The sequence below is a fragment of the Electrona antarctica genome, assembly GCF_951216825.1.
Source record: "Electrona antarctica genome assembly, chromosome: 13".
In the NCBI taxonomy this organism is placed as follows: Eukaryota; Metazoa; Chordata; class Actinopteri; order Myctophiformes; family Myctophidae; genus Electrona; species Electrona antarctica.
The window spans coordinates 17,973,633-17,993,390 of record NC_136794.1 but is presented as its reverse complement, the minus strand read 5'-3'; the positions used below and the strand labels follow the sequence as shown (position 1 = coordinate 17,993,390).

Below are 19,758 nucleotides of genomic sequence, written 5' to 3'. Positions count from 1 at the left end.
TGGGCTCAACTCCATCAATAGGCTGAGAAGTTAGTAACCTGGAGGCTGTGTTCACTCACGCGTGTAAGAAACAGCTCAGAGCTGATGGCTTCGGGGAAGAAACAAAAGTCTTGATCACTGAAAAACTAAAGTAAACAATTCCCCCTAACCAACTGTCTAGATTTTCCCTCCAGCCGGGTGCTGTTTGACAGTTATAAGCTGCATAAAGACGTGCATAGCTCTGTTAAAATGTAAAAATCACACCTGTGTGAAGTGAGGGGCGCTCTTATCATCGTACATCATCATGACGTAAAATAGACACTAGGCCTATTTTTTGCTCAGACACTATGACGTAAAATTCTCCATTCATTGTCAATGGGAATTTAATGTTTGTGTAAGACAAAAATAGACAGACAGACAGACAGACAGACAGACAGACAGACAGACAGACAGACAGACAGACAGACAGACAGACAGACAGACAGACAGACAGACAGACAGACAGACAGACAGATTTCGTGAATTAATTATATGAATGGAACAGACATATTAGTAAGAGACAAAGAACAAGACAGAGAGCGAGACTGCGAGAGAGAGTTTGTCTTCTTAATAGCCTTGTAAAGACACGGAAGACAGCATTCTTAAGAGCAAGTGATCTCCCACTACTAGAGCAATAATCAGTTGAGTTGAGCTTCACCACAGTGTAATTTTCCTCTAATTTCTAATCATTATCAAAGAATGAGAAGCTAAGTGCTTTCCACACACGCACACATCGTGGCATTCTGCGGGCACGATATGGACCAGAGTGATTAGAGAACTTAAAATGCAAAGGCATCCCCTGAAACCGAATGCATTTACAATCCCATTAAAATAGAATTGTGTCTATGGGCCAACTGTACATTTTAAATATCATCCCTGCACTAGTTTTTCACCAGCTGCCTCCTTCTCTGGCTTGTTGGATCTGCCCATGACCCATGACTTTCACAGAAATAGCCACTTTCTTTTCCATAATGAAACATTATAAAGTGTATGGCTCATCATTTGGGCAATTCTCTACGTTCAGGAATTAGCCCTTCACTAAATCCCACTCCAAAAAGCGATTGTCCAATGCCAATCCAAATGTGTGGCAGCGGTGGCCGAACGGTTTGCGGAGCGGTCTTGATACCGGAAGGTCGCCAGTTTGTATCCCCGGACCGGCACGTTAAAATTACCACCGCTGAAGTGCCCTTGAGCAAGGCATTGAACCACTACCATGAAATGTTCTATGAGCAGGGCCTGGCTGTAAACAAGTATCTGATGCTTAGTCCAGTTACCCTGGGTAAATATAGTAACTTTGCTTTGCTTTGCTTTGCTTTGCTTTTAGCAACGGTTGCTATGCAGGTCAAGCTTTCTTCGCTGCTAACGTGCCTATTGGACAAGGATGGGTTGGGGAGGGACTTAGTGAAGGGCTAATTGCCCCCAATGTTATCATTCAAATGATTGTAATTAACATATAGGAAAAAATGAAGGAGTGTAGTCCTCCTGTATATGTTGTATGTGGTGTATGGTTACACATAAGCAACTATGAGTCCCAGATCAAGCTAATGCTGTATTGTACTATGCTAGACTAGCGTCCAAAGGACGCTAGTCTAGCATAGTCCAAAGGACGCTAGTCCCATGAGCACAGATCACTTTATATTGGGGATCCAAATAAACAAATAAATATTGGCGAAGAGCTACAAAAATGAAAGCCAATCAGTGAAGCTGACAGGTCGCGTTAGCCAATCAGGGAAGCCATAACGATAATCGTTGGTCCGATTGAATATCCACTCAGCCATATTGGATACATGCCATCTACCTATTTTAAATTTCCACTGCTATTTCAAAAGTATACCTGTTTGATGCAGCCATGCTCTGTTTATAGCGGCAGCGGTGGCCGAACGGATAGCGGCGCGGTCTTGATACCGGAAGGTTCCTAGTTCGAATCAGCCGTCCGACACGTTAAAATTACCACCGCTGAAGTGCCCTTGAACAAGGCATTGAACCACTACGATGAAATGTGTTCTATGAGCAGGGCCTGGCTGGAAACAAGTTCTTGAGCTTAGCCCAGATACCCTGGGTAAATATAGATTTCATTTCATTTCATTTCATTTATACAGGAGCCCATTGAATCGGCAATAAAGACTCATGCAACATTGACACTTTTCTTCAACACATTTTTAATCAAAAGTGGCAATGCAATAGTAACATCATTTTGCATCTTAATTACTGGACAGCTTGTGAATGAATTGACTGTTTAGAAAGTTAGCATATTTTACGCATACAAATATATTGCCTACCTGCATCATCATTTTGATCAATCTCGGTGCTAGTTCTCTAAGTAGAGGGCAAAATTCAAGTTGCACTAAATGGATATGCCACTCAAAATCCTATATGTTATTCTGTGACAAGTGGGGGCAGTCGAACATTGTTCGACTGCCCCCTTCCCTGTTGTGTGCCTTTGCTTTTACAGTCAGAGGATATGAAGCAGTAGTCTGTTGTCAGACCAAGAACTGAATTCGGATTGGTTTTACGAAAACATTTTTTAATTTATTTTTCCTACATGGGATGCATAGAGCCCTATTTTGAGTTGGGGGAAGGGTTTTTGAAAAGTGATCGGTACTGATTTTAGTTTATTTCATCATCATCATTGACATCATAAACATTCTAAATGGTCCAGGTTTATTTCCTGTTGCAATGTTTGCATTTTGAATATAAACTTGGTCCAAGCTGTTCCCTAGCAACCCAATGCCACTGACAAGTACTATTAAGCCACATACAGTACGCTGGAATGTGCTACCGGTAATTAAGAAAATGATCAATGAAGTACATTCGTGTGGAATGTTTTGTTGCCCGAGTTCTCCCAGTATGCGGAGTCGTTATACATTCTACGGTCAAGGACAGTCCGATCAATAATATCTGTGTGAACATGAATAACGTACAGTACAATCTCCCAAAGCCATAAACCAAAGCACAAAGACTGTGGTTTAATCATGGTGTGAAAGCTGAGAGATAAGAGGCCACATCAAGCACTGAATTTGGATTGGATTCACCACAACGGAAAATGAAGTTTTATTATAGCCTACTATTTTATTTCATATTTTTCTAACGTGAACTATGGCCTATCAAAGCCACAAATCAGAGTACAAAGACTCAAGCCTGTGTGCTTTCATCAAGACATGAAAGCTGAGGCAGAATTGTAGCACAAGTATATTATGAAATGACTACACCACACTCACGAATAGGAGTGAGGGATCCTACAAATATATTAACCATAGCATGAACCATATACTGCATACATATATGATGGGCAATGTAACTGAAAAAGGTAAGGTTCCCCAATGTGGTATACGGGTTCAGAATGAACAGAACCATAGGCTGACGTACTGTAACAAAAGTGTCAACGTATGTAGAAACATATATTCAAGTTAAAATAGGGAAGGGAAGAGGGGTTATTATAGCTGAGAAAGAGAAATCATGATCCTAACAGTGGGACTGAGCCCACAAAATACCAAAACCTACATATACTCTGCTGTGGCTGTGGATGTGGTTAAGACAGGAAGACATGGAGGCTCTGGACGTACAGAGGGTAAATTGGGCTAAAAGTTGACGAAGGACAAAAATGTGTCACTATAACCAAGGACGGGTGTTTTCAATGAATCTAACAAGGTTGAAATGGTGTTTGAATTTACAATGGGTTTGCATAGGAAGGGAGCATGTCGACAAAAAAATGAATATCAAATAATACTGAATCAAGCAACTTAAAAGCTGTCTGGATGAATGAGCTTTCATCATACTGTACTCCTGAAAAGATACTGTACAATGTAAGGAGAAAGCCTGCTACTTTTGAAAAGATATGGGGTAGGTTCTTTGAGGTTCTACCATCAATATCTCCTCTGGGTTGATTTTGTTTTAGTTTTATTTATATTGTTTTTGTTTATTTATCCGAGTTGTTGTCAAGTGGTGTTGTGTACAATACAGAGTAATGAGAGCTGTGTAGTTTACCTTTCTGGGGTTGGGGTGGGGGGTGGGTGGGGGGGTTTGTTTTTGCTGTCTTTTGTCTTTTTCTTTTGAGTTTGTCTTGTCTTGTTAAAAAAAAAAAAAAAGGAAATCATGATTCTGTAATTCATTGTTTTGAATAATGATGATGTCTGCATTATCAATAAATAAACCTTTAAAAAAAAAAAAAAAAGCTGTCTGGATGCCAGGGTAGACCTTTTTTATTTTTTTTAAAGATATTTTTTGTGGCTTTCGCCTATTTTTTTTATTTATTTGTTGTAGAGGGATAGAATCACAGTAGGCTGACAGGAAATGGGGAGAGAGATGGGGGGGGTGACATGCAGTGAGGGCCGTCGGGATTGGGAGTCGAACCCGCGGCACACTACCAGACTAGATTACCATGCATCCAAGGTGCCTGGCCCGCTAAACCACGGTCCATGCCGCCAGGGTAGACCTTAAAATGACCCCAAACATATTTGAAAGTGAAATAGCTTTAATGCAAGAACAATGGCTTCGGTTTCAGCATTCTAGAGAAAGGTTGTCATTTCTATTAGCTTAAAATCCCAATCCATTGATGTCATACTAGGCATGTTTCTTAACTGTTCATGGCCCAAGAGATAGAGTGAGTAGATGGAAATAGCGCAACCCAATAATGTTCATTCATGAGGACCAATTTTACGAAGATCCGATTGAAATTGCGTGACGTGTTCCTTTTGTTGAGTTGAGTTACATTTGACATTGATTTGGGGATTTGGGGTTGATTTATCTTTCAATGTAGACTGTACTGGGCTGTATTTTGCGTGTCTTAAGTACCAGGTCTTATTACTAAGACCAGGAGGCATGATCAATGCCATTTGGCTATTCTGAGTGGCCAAAGAGCATTGACCACGCATCCAGGTCTTAAGTTAAGTAATAAGACCTGGTACTTAAGACACGCAAAATACAGCCCTACTGTGTCCAAACAATAAAGTCAATAGAATGAATAGCAGGATTCACAATAACAACATTACACTCGCCTCAAACACAGATGAATTGTTCCATTCAAATCTCTTGACTATACAGTACACTCCAGAACTGTAGGCAGACTAGGCACAGTATACGGTAGACGAGCAATAAGGGCTGTTACCAACAGAAGATAAATCAGCTGTATTCCTGGCTGTGAAAGTTTTGAAGATTGCAGCCTTTTATTTTGTTGCTGAAAATAGTTGAATTCCCCTTTTGACAACTTTCATTCTGAGAAAGCCTGGTGTTCGGCAAATGTATTGTTTTAATTCTTTTAACAAAACATTTTCCCAACTTTTTGAGATTCTGACTTTGCATTATCTCAGATCAATATTTCCATGAATTTACCCTTCATGGTTTTGACTGAGTCATGATTAACTAATAAACTGAGGTTCTGAAAAACATCCTCCTTTCTGATTGGTTGAAACAGCCTTCTAGCTGTGGTTCAAACAAGCACCACTCAATACCTAATCAAAACAAAGAATTCAGCTGCTCTGTTTTCCCAGAGCGCAGCAAACTCGGTGGCTAGGCTAGCTAGTTTCTTGGGACATTTGTGGTTGTAGCGATTTTCTTAGTTTTAAGGGTAACTGTTGTATAATTGCAATATTACACTCAAGGGGGTGGTTTAACGTCATTAATGCACGCCTGCGGGCTCGTTCCGAAAGCAACGCAGGTTAGACCACCCCCTCAAGTTAAACCACCCCCTCTCGTGTAATATTGCTTAAGTACACCCCATGGACATGATGCTGGTATGTCGCAAGTTTTTGCCCCCAATCCAACCCTTGATGCTAAGTGCCAAGCATGGAGTCACTGGGTCCCATTTTCTTTGGTCTTTGGTATGTCCTGACCGGGGATCGAACCCGTCCTCCCAGTCCCAGGGCGGACACTCTAACCACAAGGCCACTGAGCTGGTTACTCCTTATAGGCCAATAATCAGTGTCTATTTGACTCTCTCAATACCAGTTTCACCCTCTCAACCAAAGTATACTTTCATGCAGCCTATAGTAGAAACTATCACAGAGCATAACAGCCAGCTAGAATTAATTCAGTATAAGTATAAGTCATCATCAATTAATTCACGAAACCTTGGTCTGTCTGTCTGTCTTTCTGTCCCTGCAGACATAACTTGGGCCCCGCCCGACAAGACAAGAATATCTATATCCGTCTAACCGCAGATGTCTGGGGAAGATACACCAAATATGTTAGGGGAGTGTGGGCACCGGCTTCCCTGATTGCCTGCCTGTCTAAGCTTTTCTACACGTTCATGCCCTTAGCCAATACATTCGGCATTGTATGCAACGTAATAAAATAAATACGTGGTTTAAAAGAAGCACAAGTATCTTTATCTGTCTGATTTATACCAGATCTCTGTATTATATGGTTGACGGGCTGTAGGCAGCACGACTGTCCATATACTAATGACATCAGACATACAGTATCAGGGTACCATATATTAGATATGACAGAACACTTTTCGACTCACCTTGGATTACTACGGAAACAGGGATTTGAATTTTGACTTTTTGACATAATAGTGCCATGTTTTCATTTTCTTGATAACCAGTGTGCCATATCAACAGTTAATATAATAATAATATACAATATATTGTATAATAAATTAATAATACAATAATATATCACATTTTAATATGTCCAACTGATTTAGAATGTCCAATATTCTATACTTATAACCTTTTCTTCTTTAGAAATATTTAATTTCACATCAGGATGTAATGATCATTACTCAGACTTAGAGCAATAACCCACCTATGTCTCAAAGTGAACTCCTATCCCTCCCCAGTCAGTTAGGGGTTTGAATGAATGTAGAATTATGTGCAGGATGTAATTTGTATATAGATCATCATGAGACGACTTGATTTATTGACAAAATTATTTATGGATATTACATTTTAAAAGAAAGAAAAAACACCTATGCCAATGTGCCAGATCACCCTCCCCTGTGCCAATGTTGGCACCTGTGCCTAAGGTTGCTTATACCCCGTTTACATCTGGCATATAGGGCGCTCCATCGAGCACGATTGGCCGATTGGTGCATCTCTGTCACTGCCCTATAGCAACTCCACAGGGCACCTGCTCAGTGGGGAGTGGAACTGGGAAGGATAGCATGTTCCACTGCATGTGTTACATGAAACTGTGAAACTCCACACTGTCTATGAAAATAAGTCTTCACGTGTAGCCTATATGGATGAGACACGGTTGTCGCCCTCCCCAAGATCAGGCCGTTATAGGGTCAGCACTGGGACTGGGAGTATAAGGGAGAATTGACATAACGACTAGATTTAGAGAAAGCGGAAAAAAGGGAAGAAATATAAAGAAAAAACAACAAACAATTAATATAGATCTCATGATGATTGTTCAGGACCCCCAAATTGACACCAATTAGCCTGCGGACCCCCATTAGAAAATAAATGCCAAGGAAGCCCCATAAGAGAAGATTTTTATGGCTCTGGCAGTGATTTTCACCGATTTTCATTTCAAGGACCCCCATGTTTGACCTGAATTAGGCTACGGACCCCCATTTAATGTCATTTCTATCTCTGGGACCCCCAATTTATAGTTAATTTAACTCTGATAGTGTACAAATGGAACCAAATGGACCCTAACAGACCCATTTGGTTCCATTTGTACACTCTCTGAGTTACAGACCCATAAGGGTCCATTTGGTTCCTATCATTTAGCTGAGGGACCCCCTGGAACTCCCTCAAGGACTAGGGGTCCCCGGACCCCACTTTGGGAACCACTGGCCTATTGGTATTCTGAATACATTTGAGGTGAAATTTGGGACATGCTGTTTAACATATTAGTATTTTGTTTATTTTACATTTTTGAGGGGCGCTAGCCCCTTGTTTGTGTTGAGGACTAAAACAAACATTAGCACCCGTTGCTTAAACAAACATTATGTTGTAATTGATGTTGTAAGATAAGAGCGCCCCTCACTTCACACAGGTGTGATTTTTACATACAGTTTTGGGCTGCAAACTAAAACGCCTTCTTCTTGAACTTATATCCAAATATCATTATATATGTGTGCAGTTAACAGAGTAGTCATTAGCAATTAAACAGGCTGTGAGTGTGAAAACTATATAACAGATGTGGTATACTGGTATGGGTACATGGCAGATTTGAACTTTGGTGGCTGCTATGGATACAGTAATACTGTCACCTGCATGATCAATTCTTAAATCACAAATGTACCCCAATTAACATGAGGCAACCACTAAATTAAATTGGGAGGGGGCACGTTCTGCTCGCGCAAAGGCACACGCGTGCACGCAGCACACAAAAAGCATATAGCTATAGCCTCCTATTATCCTAAAACGAGGAAGGATTGTGTTCAATAAATTGAGCTTTATTAATGGCTGTATAGCTTCTATTACGTTGATGAACAGTGCAAAAAATACCTCCAAGCAAAGGCATGTTTTCCTCCCACTTTTCCTTTTGCTATATTTACCTCCATAGGCATTCTTGAAAACAGGCTTAGGGGTTTTATGAGGTCTTTTTTTTATTCTAAAGCGAGGGATTGGTCACACTTGCTCTCATTAGCATGAGGAGCTGTAGCTATAAACCCCGCCGCTGCAGAATTTGGAGCTGTGTTGTTGAGGGCGAGGCAACAAGCGCGTCTCAGTGCACTGGCTCCGCTGCGCGCGGTGAGCAAGTTACTTTCACTTTGAGCACAGTTTCAGTTCAGAACTGGACAGCGGTGCTGCTGGATGGAGAGAGAGCGCGAGGCTGCCTATTGGAAGACATAATATAACTCTGAAGATATGGTGCGAGTTAATTTTACACGCCGGCACCGGTGGATTTTTATGATATTAATATCGATTCAACATGTTTTTGTTTCACTGGTCGAATCCGAGGGAAATACCGTGCGGTACCAGACCAATGAGGAGGATGGACCGGGCACACTCATCGGAAACCTTGCCAAGGACATGTCCTTGAGCCTGTCTCATCACACCGCCAAGACCAATTTCAGAATGATGAAACAATTCAATGATTCATTCATCAGGGTGAGAGAAAGCGATGGGGAGCTCACCGTAGGTGAACGAATTGACAGGGAGAGGATATGCAGGCACGCTCTACAGTGTCTCATTACTTTTGACGTCGTCAATTTCTCTAAAGATCGGTACAAATTGATTCACGTCGAGGTTGAAGTAAAGGATATCAATGACAACCCTCCGGAGTTTCCAAACAAGGAATCTGTAGTAGAGATCAACGAGAATGCAGCGGTGGGCTCCCGTATCCCTTTAGACCCCGCCGTGGACGCCGATGTCGGATCAAACTACATACAAAGCTACCAAATTTCTGTCAACAGTCATTTTTCTATTGATGTGCTCCTGAGAGCGGATGGGGTTAAATATGCGGAATTGGTGCTAATGAAAGAGCTAGACAGGGAGACTCAGTCATCATACACCGTGGAGCTGGTCGCCACAGATGGAGGCAACCCGCACAGATCGGGGTCAACAAAGATAACTATAAAAGTGACTGACTTCAATGATAACAGACCCGTTTTCGACCAGAATAGTTTCTCGGTTAGTTTGCCAGAGGACGCTCCGGTCGGCACTATTATATTGGATTTAAATGCAGTTGACGCCGACGAGGGCTTAAATGGAGAGGTCGTTTATGGATTCGGAAAACAGGTTTCTCTCGAGATTCGAGAACTTTTTGAAGTGGAAAATAAATCAGGCCGCCTGCTGCTCAGGAGCCATGTCGATTACGAGGACAAAAAAACGTATGAGCTAGACGTGCAGGCAACTGATCTGGGACCCAATCCGAGCCACTCCGTCTGCAAGATCATAATTCACGTCAAAGACGTTAATGACAATGCCCCAGAGATCAGCATTACCCCAATGACCTCCATCACGACTGGCATCGCATACATCAGCGAGGCAGCAGACAAGGACAGCCTAGTGGCGCTGATCAGCACCCTGGACAGAGACTCTGGCGTCAACAGTCAGGTTCACTGCACATTATACGGCCACGACCATTTCAAACTCCAGCGAGCCCACGAGGACAGCTACATGATAGTGACGGCGGCGCTCCTGGACAGGGAGAAAATTAGCGAGTATAACTTGACAGTGATGGCCGAGGACCTCGGGTCACCTCCGCTCAGAAACATTCTCCAGTACACCGTTAGACTCAGCGACGAGAATGACAACGCCCCTCAGTTCAGCAAACACGTCTATGAAGTTAACGTGGTGGAGAACAACGCGCCGGGGGCATACATCACAACAGTCGAAGCCAAAGACGCTGATTTAGGCAGCAACGGTAAAGTGACTTACAGACTTTTAGATAGTGTCATAATGGGTTCTCCCATGAACACATTTGTTTCGCTCAATTCGGTGTCTGGTTCAATATATGCTCTAAGAAGCTTTAATTATGAATTCATGAAAGAGATCGAAATACACATCCAAGCAAGTGATGCGGGGTCACCACAGCTGCAGACTACTGCTGTCATCAGGCTAAAAATAGTTGATCAGAATGACAACCAACCCTCCATCATAGAGCCAGTTCTTTACAAAGGATCTGCTGAGGTTTTCCTGCCCAAAGATGCACCCGCAGGTTATTTGGTAACCCACATAAAGGCCACAGACGCTGATGAGGGCATAAATGCACAGCTGTCCTACAAAATCACTGAGGGAGGACACCTGGGCTTCACCATCAACAGAGCTACAGGGAAGGTGCACGTGAGTCGTCAACTGACTTACGATCTGACAGACAATGTCAAAGTCACAGTCACGGTCAGTGACAATGGAACACCTGCTCTAACCTCCACAGCCACAATACACTTTGGCTTTATAGAAGGCACTCGGTCCAGTGTGCCCTCCATGGTTCAGAATGACACAGAGGAGCTTTTTGAATGGGACATGTCCATAGCCATAATCATTGTCCTGGCAGGGAGCTGCTCCCTGCTCCTATTGGCCATCGTTCTCATCACAACCACCTGCAGCCGCCGGAAAAGAGAGAAGAGAGAGGCAGCATACGATGAAAAAGAAGACATGCCCGATGTTGAGAGTGAGGAAAGTGGTCATATTGACGTATTGATTACCAACCATAACGCCAAAGTGTTTGATGTTCATCCATTCCCAGAGAAACCCCCATTGGACAGCAGTAGCACAATGGAAACAAGCTGTGAAGATGGCCGACCAAAGGCGACCATGTTTGAGAACAGCAGGGTGATGGAGGGCAAATTGAAGGTAAGCAATCATGCCTGAGCTTAAAAGAATGCTTAGAATGGTGCTTGTTGCAAATTGTATATATATATTGTCCCTATATATTCTGGGGTGAACATTTGGTTAAAATAGCAGATCTACAAACTCACATGTCTGCAACATGTGAGCTTGTAAAAGGAGAAGACAGATTACAGACCCCAGATGGACTATGATCAACTAAATATATTGGGTTTAAATAAATTGGATGTGTGAATATTGTGTTTTACATCTCGCAGGGCTATTCTACACTACCTGGATATGGAAAAGAAACTCTCAGGCCTATAACGATATGGAAAGGCAATTCATTCACCACCATTTCAGCGAGACATCCCCAGATCAGTGGGAAAGATAGCGGCAAAGGAGACAGTGATTTCAATGACAGTGATTCTGACATCAGTGGAGATGTTCACAAAAAAGAGTCTCCACCGACAAACAGTAAGTATAGGCCTGGTACTCCAATCATCTGTTTCAAACTATTATCATCATCATGTTTCATAATGAAGAAACAGGACACTAAATGTCCTGAACAATTAAACTAATGATGATATCCAATCCAACACATGTACCGTATATCCCCTTAATGCTTCAAGACATCCATTGATCATGGCATAATAGTGTGTTAACCATCAATATAGTAAAATCGCACAGTGTGTAAAAAAATCACACCCGTGTGAACTGAGTGGTGCAAGGTCTTATATAGTCTGATCAGCTATGTCAGTGACGTCACACACTAACCATAGCAACCATGCTCACCTGTGCACGGACACGTACACAGGTACACAAACATACAGACAAAGCTGGTTGTTGGAGTGGTTTGCACCACTCAAAAAGATCACGCTTGTGTGAAGTGACATCATCACATTCCGGCCAATCACAATTTGCGTCCTCACTTTTCTGTCCCCATCGCTTTGGGGTACACACATTGCTCAGCCAATCAAATCATCGCTTTGGGGTACACACATTGCTCAGCCAATCAAATCATCGCTATGGGGTACACACAAACACACAAAACCACCTTAATGGACCCCCTATACTACACTTTGAGTCAATTTATAATAGTGTTCTAAGACTCTAAGTGACATGAGGAAGAAAATCACACCCGTGTGAAGTGAGGGGCGCTCTTATCATCTATTTTACATCATCATGACATAAAATAGACACTGTCAATTTGCTCAGACACTATATGAAATTTTCCATTCATTGTCAATGGGAATATAATGTTTGTGTGTAGGCCAAAGTTTGTGAACATACACTAAAAGCTGGATATAGGAAGGGCTAGCGCCCCAAAGAAAACATACATCAGGCATAATCATGATGTAAACTAGTGTCCTTTGGTAGCACCCTTGTTCAAGCTTGCAATAATTGTACATCACCAGAGTGTGACTGTTTCCCACAGGTCTTTGGGCGTATTGTACATCACCAGAGTGTGACTGTTTCCACAGGTCTTTTGGCGTATTGTACATCACCAGAGTGTGACTGTTTCCACAGGTCTTTGGGCGTGTACAAGCGAGTGCAAGATCCTGGGCCACTCTGATCGATGCTGGAGCCCGTCAGCTACCAGGCCAAACACCAGCCTGGCTAGTGCTGGACCCCATCTCTCAACATTCTCAAAAACGGCTACACTTCCACGAGACGCCAAAAGAGAAAATTATTGTCCAGCTCAAATACCCAAGACACATGGCCTGCAAAGTGTGTATGAAAAAGTCCAGCACGAGGAATTTGACTACATACTTGTTGGTCCATCAACACCAGCCAGAATACAGGAAGCTGACGAGATCTCCATTCCAGAGTATTCACACTCCTAGAACTCTACAGTGTAAAATATTGAGTTTCTGCTGTGTAATGATCACATGATCACATGATCAAAAAGAAGCGAATCAAAGAGGAATTCTCCGCCTTTGTACTGTATAGTCCTTTTACCTTAATTAACTCCATGTTGGATTGTTGCAGTGTTTTGTATGTCTTCTGTCACTTATATGGCTCTTATAGGCTAACGTATGACTGTTTACTGTATAATGTGTAATATGCAAGATTTTGTATATCAATAATATATTTTTCATAATGATTCAATGTAAAGAGCAATTTTATTATGACCTTTGAGGAGCATGTGTTACTATTTAAGTGGCATGACCAATGGACAATTAGGCTAACAAGGGGCCTTCTGAAGTGGAAAACAATCAGTATCAAAGATTACGTGTGGTAGACTTTGTCACATTGTTGCACAAATAAATATTCAAAACCAGAATACTATTGTTCTGCTGATAAATCAGGCCAGAGCATAAAGCAATAGTTCTAGACCAGTTATTCAATCTAAATGGTACAGGCACAGTACAACATATTGTCTTCAGAAAATATTCATGAAGCCCACAGAATACGAATAACCTCAATTAGACAACTGAGCACGTCCAAATTGCCTTACGGGGCTTATAAACTACAGTAAATACAATGTCGTCCTCAAGCTTGTGCCTACAGTGATGGGGAATACAAACAAATGTCATCTTCTTTACAGGATAAAAAAACCCCAATGTAATTACAGTGCTGTGTTAATTTGCATACACATCCAGCTGATCAAATGCTGTTTCAATTACATATTTTTCGAGGGTCAAAGAATCCCTTCACCTTTCTGATTGCCTCGCAGCTTGCCAATTATCCCAAAATTGTGTTTCAAACTGTTTCTAAGCAACTGTGGCAGTGCATATTGAAATCTCTTTAGCACTGTGCTCACCTTCTTGTTAAGTTGTGATAAGGAGCAAGTAACTTCAGCCAAGAGATCGCCTCCCTTCCGTTGTCAAATCAGAAAACCCATTATCAGACAAGGTTGTGTATGTGCATGCGTTTGCAACGTGTTCACACATGCCTTGGCTGTATATACATTAAATCAAACTGCAGTGGTGGAAGAAAAAATAACAATTCCACAATATATAAATACTCTTACAACCAAAAGGGCTGTTTTCAAAATTGTACTTGTAAAAGTACAAAAGTATTGGCATCCATATACTTACAGTTCCAAAAGGGAAAGTACTAATTCCTCCAATTTCTTAAAAATAGCCGAACTACAAGCTCACAGCGTATTGCGATGTGACACGTTGTGAACTTGTAGATTGTCTATTTTCGAATAAAATAGGGCTTAATTGGTTAATGTATATTTTGTAATAATACTCTAAATCTACAATCTAATGTAACTAACGCTTTCAAAGTATTGAAAAAAATTACTTTCTTATGTAAAGTAAAAGTACCTCAAATTTGTATTTATACAAGTACTTTACTTTCCACCACTGACAAACCCAATCGCAATCGCACCTGACACCCCCACATATTCTTGTCTTATATGTGAGAAGGAGGCATGTGCAGACAGCTAAAGGAGCCTATAGTATACTGCATAGCCATATAGTTCAATCACACATTTGTACGGGAACCCCTTTTGGTGTTTTAAGCATCATGTTATACTTTAGCTATTGAAAAATAGCAGATCTACAAGCTCATAGCGAGTGCCGCGCTGTGTATTTTGCAAAAATAGCAGATCTACAAGCTCGTAGCGCGGCACCGAGTGCGGCGCTACGAGCTTGTAGATCTGCTATTTTTGAAAAATCGTGAAAATGTGTGCAAATCTTTGAATATATATTCTTTCCCAGTGAATGCTTTTAACAAAACCTTTTGCATATTTTCAGATGGGGGTCCGGGGGCCAATTACATATAATTTTGGGGGTCCTTGACATGAAATAGTTTGAGAACCACTGACATAGAAACATAAGATGTTTTGACATTTTGTATAGAATCGTCCTCAGGTCTAAATGGGTTAACAAATAGGCTATTTCAGTTGATACTTTGTTTTAGAAGTCAAGACACATCATGCACATTTATGATTACTTTCTCTACCTGAAGAATTCCAGCTCGGTCACACGCACGTCACTCACACTCACATGTGAAATGGTCCTCTTGTGGCTACCAAAGGAGAATAAAGGAGAATCAACAGTGGAGGCAATATTAGGCTACAGAAAACATGGGAGAAACTTCGGAGAAAGACAATTCCTCAAATTTTGAAAATTACATGCCTCCGGTAAGATATTCTGATTGCAGACTACATAATTTAAAAATATAGTAGTGTCTACTTGCAAGATTCAAAATTGGACATAGGCCTAAATTGTTTATGGATTATGTTTTGCAATGTATGTGGTTTATTTATTACGTTATTCTAAGGCATACAGCACATCGACTAGTCAGTCTTCTGCTGCAATTGGTCGCCTCCTAAGATTTGGAGCTGCAGCTCTTATTGTCGGAGCAGTATTGATGTTGTGTGCATCCATTGGAGCTTTCTACCTGTGGAAAGTCAGTGATAAAAATGTAAGTATTACTATATCGCCATGCCTGTTGAATGAGGAATACTTATGCAAGTACATAATGACACCCATGGTCATTACTAGGCTACTTATGGTGATTATCAGCATACATAATTGGTCAAAATAATGATTTCATTTTCATTCCCAATGTATTTTATTCATGGAAATGTCAAAAGAGATCTCATCAGGTGAAATGGCCTATCCATAAATGCCACCTTTTCAGATCTTGAAATAGCATACATTTCTCCTCTAAGCTGCGCATTTTAAATTCCATTTGAATAACTTGGCCAGGTAACTTTGCCCTACCTCATTAGAGATACTTGAATATTTATTTGTGTCATAATGAGCTCCCCTGTAGGGCAAATACCTCTGTCAAGGTCTGCAGCAGTATCCTCTGTGGTGCTCCATTCAAAATCTGTATGTGCTTAGAATGCAACATCTGTCCAAGCAAGAGTTTTACTATTTTCTTTTGCAAGGGAGGACACCAGCAACATTATGTTAACTCAGTCAGACAACGTGCATATGGCTAGGGTCAGACTCCAAGTCTATTTTTATTCTACTCTCTTAATCTTACCTCTACCTGTTTTTTCATGCTTACCACTGTTGCTGCTGTGACACCTGAATTTCCTCACAGGGATCAATAAAGGTCTTTCTATCTCTTACCACTTACGCCCTATGTACTGTACTTCTGCATACAACAAATAGCGAAAATCTTGATACATGTGATCTTGTGACGTGTTGCTAACTTTCACATTGTTTGTAAATTTGAGGATGCCAGGATTCATGTGGTTACGGTTACTGTATTGTCAGAATGTAAATAACAAAACATTGCCTGATAAAACTGCCATTAACATTATTCTCCAGGTTTATAATGTTCATTATAGTATGAGCATTAACGGCAAGGTGAAGGAGGGGTCAATGGAAATCGACTCTGATAATAATCTAGAGAGGTTCAGAACTGGGAGTGGAGATGAGGCAGCTCAGGAGATTCACGACTTTCAAATTGTGAGTTGCCCTTCATTTTCCTCCAGCTGAAATAGCTCAAACACAAATATGGCATGTGCTTAGGAAAGTAGCAAAGTTGTGAGTGTAAACATGGCAGCTCTGTGACTTCATACAGGGAATCACAGGAATACGCTTCTTCGGTGGGAGGAAGTGCTATATAAAATCTGAAATCAAAGCCAACCTTCCTGACTTGGGAACTCACAACAAAGAGTCACTGATGTTTGACCTGGTATGATATGCTTCAAAGGACGACATCTCTCTCTCTCTCTCTCTCTGTGTGAAAGTATCTTTCTGCAAATTACCACTTTTACTGTGCAAAAAGTCACAATGTAAGTTTTGGCTGCTTGTTAATGTTCAGTTGTTTAAAAAAATATATATTCTTTGCCATATTTTCCCAATTCAGTCATAATGCCAATTCCCTGATTTCCCCAGACACTAGTGTAATGTTGTATCTGCTGCCCCCTACTCGTTGGTCTTCGGACTGGTTGTTCCTAATATAATAGGGATGCCACTTCTTGCCACTTCTTTTCCCCTGACAGTGAGGAGCCTCATGGGGAGGACATATACTGTAGTCAGTGTAGTGCATGCAGAGGAACACCCTATTCCTCATAGTTCCACCCAATTCAATTCCACCCCGTGCTTCTCTCCCGCAAGCATTGCCATTTGTTGGAACGAATTATGCATCACATCCGTGTGTGCAATGAAGCCTCTTTGAATCCTATCAGACAGATGAAATCATGCCGGTGAAGTATGATGGCGAGTCTCTGATTTGGGTTGCAGCAGAGCAAGCCCTGAATGACACCAGCTTCCTCAGTACCAGAATCCTAGACCTCTGTGGGGACCTTCCCATCTACTGGATCCAACCGACCAATCCTAAAGGTGGCCGTGTTCACTTGTTGCAAATCCCAATCCTTATGGGTCCATTTGATTACATTCTACACTTGTTACAAATGGATAAATGAACACTGAGGATATTGTGTATATCAGGTTTGGGGAATATTTCAATACTTAGCATTTGTGTAAATCACTATAATCGTACTGTACCATGTTCTTTTTTCTAACTGTGTATCCTGTTTTGCTTAAATAACACAATGACAAGGTAATTTACTAAGCCAGATTTCTGAAAACCCATACCATAGTTAAATGAACAGGTAATCAAACTGTCACATTCTGCTGCCATTGTGATACTGGCAGGAGAACGTGACAGTTTGACTACCTGTTAAAGTACCATGCTGTTCACTGTGATGAACATCAACTAGATCATTTGACAAGATTTTCCATACAGATATCGTAAATTCTATCGATATATCAAGACACATATGGAAGTAGTTACTATTAGTGATATTTATATTCCCATATCATGCAGCCCAATATGCTGTGTCTTCATAGAGTCAACATAGGCATGGTTGTATAGAGTAGGCCTAAGTGTTACAACTTGTGACATTGTAGGGACATTTCACAACCCCTTTCAGTGTACAATAATCCTGGTCATCCACCTGGAGATTAACATGCTCCATTTAATGGCCTCTCCTGTATGGTGGTGATATCTACAATTTTTGTACAAGTTTTAGCGCCTTGTCTGGGAGTTAGCACACACTTACACAACACACTAATGCTGCGAATGCCGAACACACACCACATTTGGAGACTTACACAAAAAGATTACACATTAAAAAAGGATGATCCTGAAAAAAAGTGTGTTTGATATCACTGCAGCTAATTCAATAATTCAGGACGACCGAGACAGTCCTGCCTATGTGGAATTGCGCTCTGAGGACATGCATGGCATCTTGTCCATGATGACCCAATACCCGTGCCTCCTGTGGCTGCTGTAACAGATGGAGAAAGGAGAAAAAGAGACACTCAGCGAGCCAAACGGCAGTTTAGCATGGAGGAGTTTGAGCCAGCTGCTGAGGAGAAGGACGCAGCGAGCCGCTCGGAGGGTGACAATTCCAGAGCGGCGGAGGAAGAAGAGGGTGTGTCATCTGCGGTGGGGTCGGCGCTTAATCCTGAAAACCCTTATCACGTGAGTCTGGGACATGTCCACGGCGTTCTGTTTATGATAAACAGGGTTATTATCATTGCTGCTGAATTATAGATGAGCTATCAGAGTCGTAGGGGATGTAATTCCAAGCCCTAAAGCAACCCCTAAAGAAATGTATTATGAATTGATGTTTCCCCTTTTGCAACACCTTCACGGATGAGTTTATGGCTCCATGCTTGGGTAAACAGCCTTGCCATGAATTTAATCCCATAGAGATAAGTACAAGATTGGAAATTGACTAACCCACATTCAGTCTCTCCATCAGTTCCATTTGGCTGTGATGGTTTGGATGAGTAGGTGTCATATTAGCAGCAGTAAATACAGGTCACCTGGGTGATAACAGCCTCCCGTTATTTATGACCCCATGAACTGGTGTGAAAATTATTATCCCCGACAGTCATTAAATTTCTCTTCACTCTCGAAGAACTCGAGTCATATATTTATATTTTTTTCAAACTTTATGGGAAAACAAGGTCGAATTCAAAATGATGCATTAGCCTTAGCGTGTTGAACTATAAAGACAACAAACGTGGGCTAACTTTGCTTCCAATCTTCAGCGCAGGGGAGGTGAAGTGGGAGAGGAAGGCACCATAACCTTTGACCCCATGCTAGACCACCTGGGGATCTGCTGCTCAGAGTGTCGACGCAGCTACACCCACTGTCAGAGAGTATGTGAGCCGCTGCGAGGCCACTGGCCCTGGCCGTACAACTACAGGGGATGCCAGGTGGCCTGCCGCGTGATTCTGCCATGCCGCTGGTGGGTGGCACGCATATTAGGTGTTGTGTAAGATAAACACACTGCATTCGTGAGAATTAAGCACTACCAAAGATGTCAAAATATATTAACCCCTACTAGCTCCTTATTAAGCAATGTTTTTATGCATGGATATTTAATTTCTAAGTTTGTTTTTGTTTGTAAATATGTTATGCTGCCAGCAAGCTATACTGTACTTTTATTGTCAACCGAGGCATATTTTCACCTGGACTCAGAAGGAAACATTTAGCAAACAAAGCAGGTAATAATATCTGGGACTTCTATAGCGCTTTTTCTAAGGTATACTCTTTGTAGGCGATCACAGCACAAGGAAAGAACAAACAAATGTAATATCCCCATTTGCAGATTTACATGACACAAATACGTACA

General features: G+C 41.5%; 2 protein-coding genes across 2 annotated transcripts; both read left to right on the top strand.

Annotated features, from left to right (window-relative positions):
• Positions 1–8,825: 8,825 nt before the first annotated feature.
• LOC306934872 (protocadherin-8-like) lies at positions 8,826–13,222 on the top strand (the record flags this gene model as incomplete). Its single annotated transcript, XM_079517683.1, has 3 exons — positions 8,826–11,213; positions 11,465–11,663; positions 12,717–13,222. 3 exons carry the CDS (start codon positions 8,826–8,828, stop codon positions 13,031–13,033), a joined length of 2,904 nt encoding a protein of 967 aa, XP_079373809.1. The 3' UTR covers positions 13,034–13,222.
• A 2,278-nt stretch (positions 13,223–15,500) lies between these two features.
• Positions 15,501–19,479, top strand: LOC306935450 (leukocyte cell-derived chemotaxin 1-like). Its single transcript, XM_079518523.1, has 6 exons — positions 15,501–15,569; positions 16,430–16,570; positions 16,686–16,799; positions 17,296–17,449; positions 18,409–18,596; positions 19,172–19,479. The coding sequence occupies exons 1-6, from the start codon at positions 15,516–15,518 to the stop codon at positions 19,400–19,402; spliced, it is 882 nt and encodes a 293-aa protein (XP_079374649.1). The 5' UTR covers positions 15,501–15,515; the 3' UTR covers positions 19,403–19,479.
• Positions 19,480–19,758: the final 279 nt, after the last annotated feature.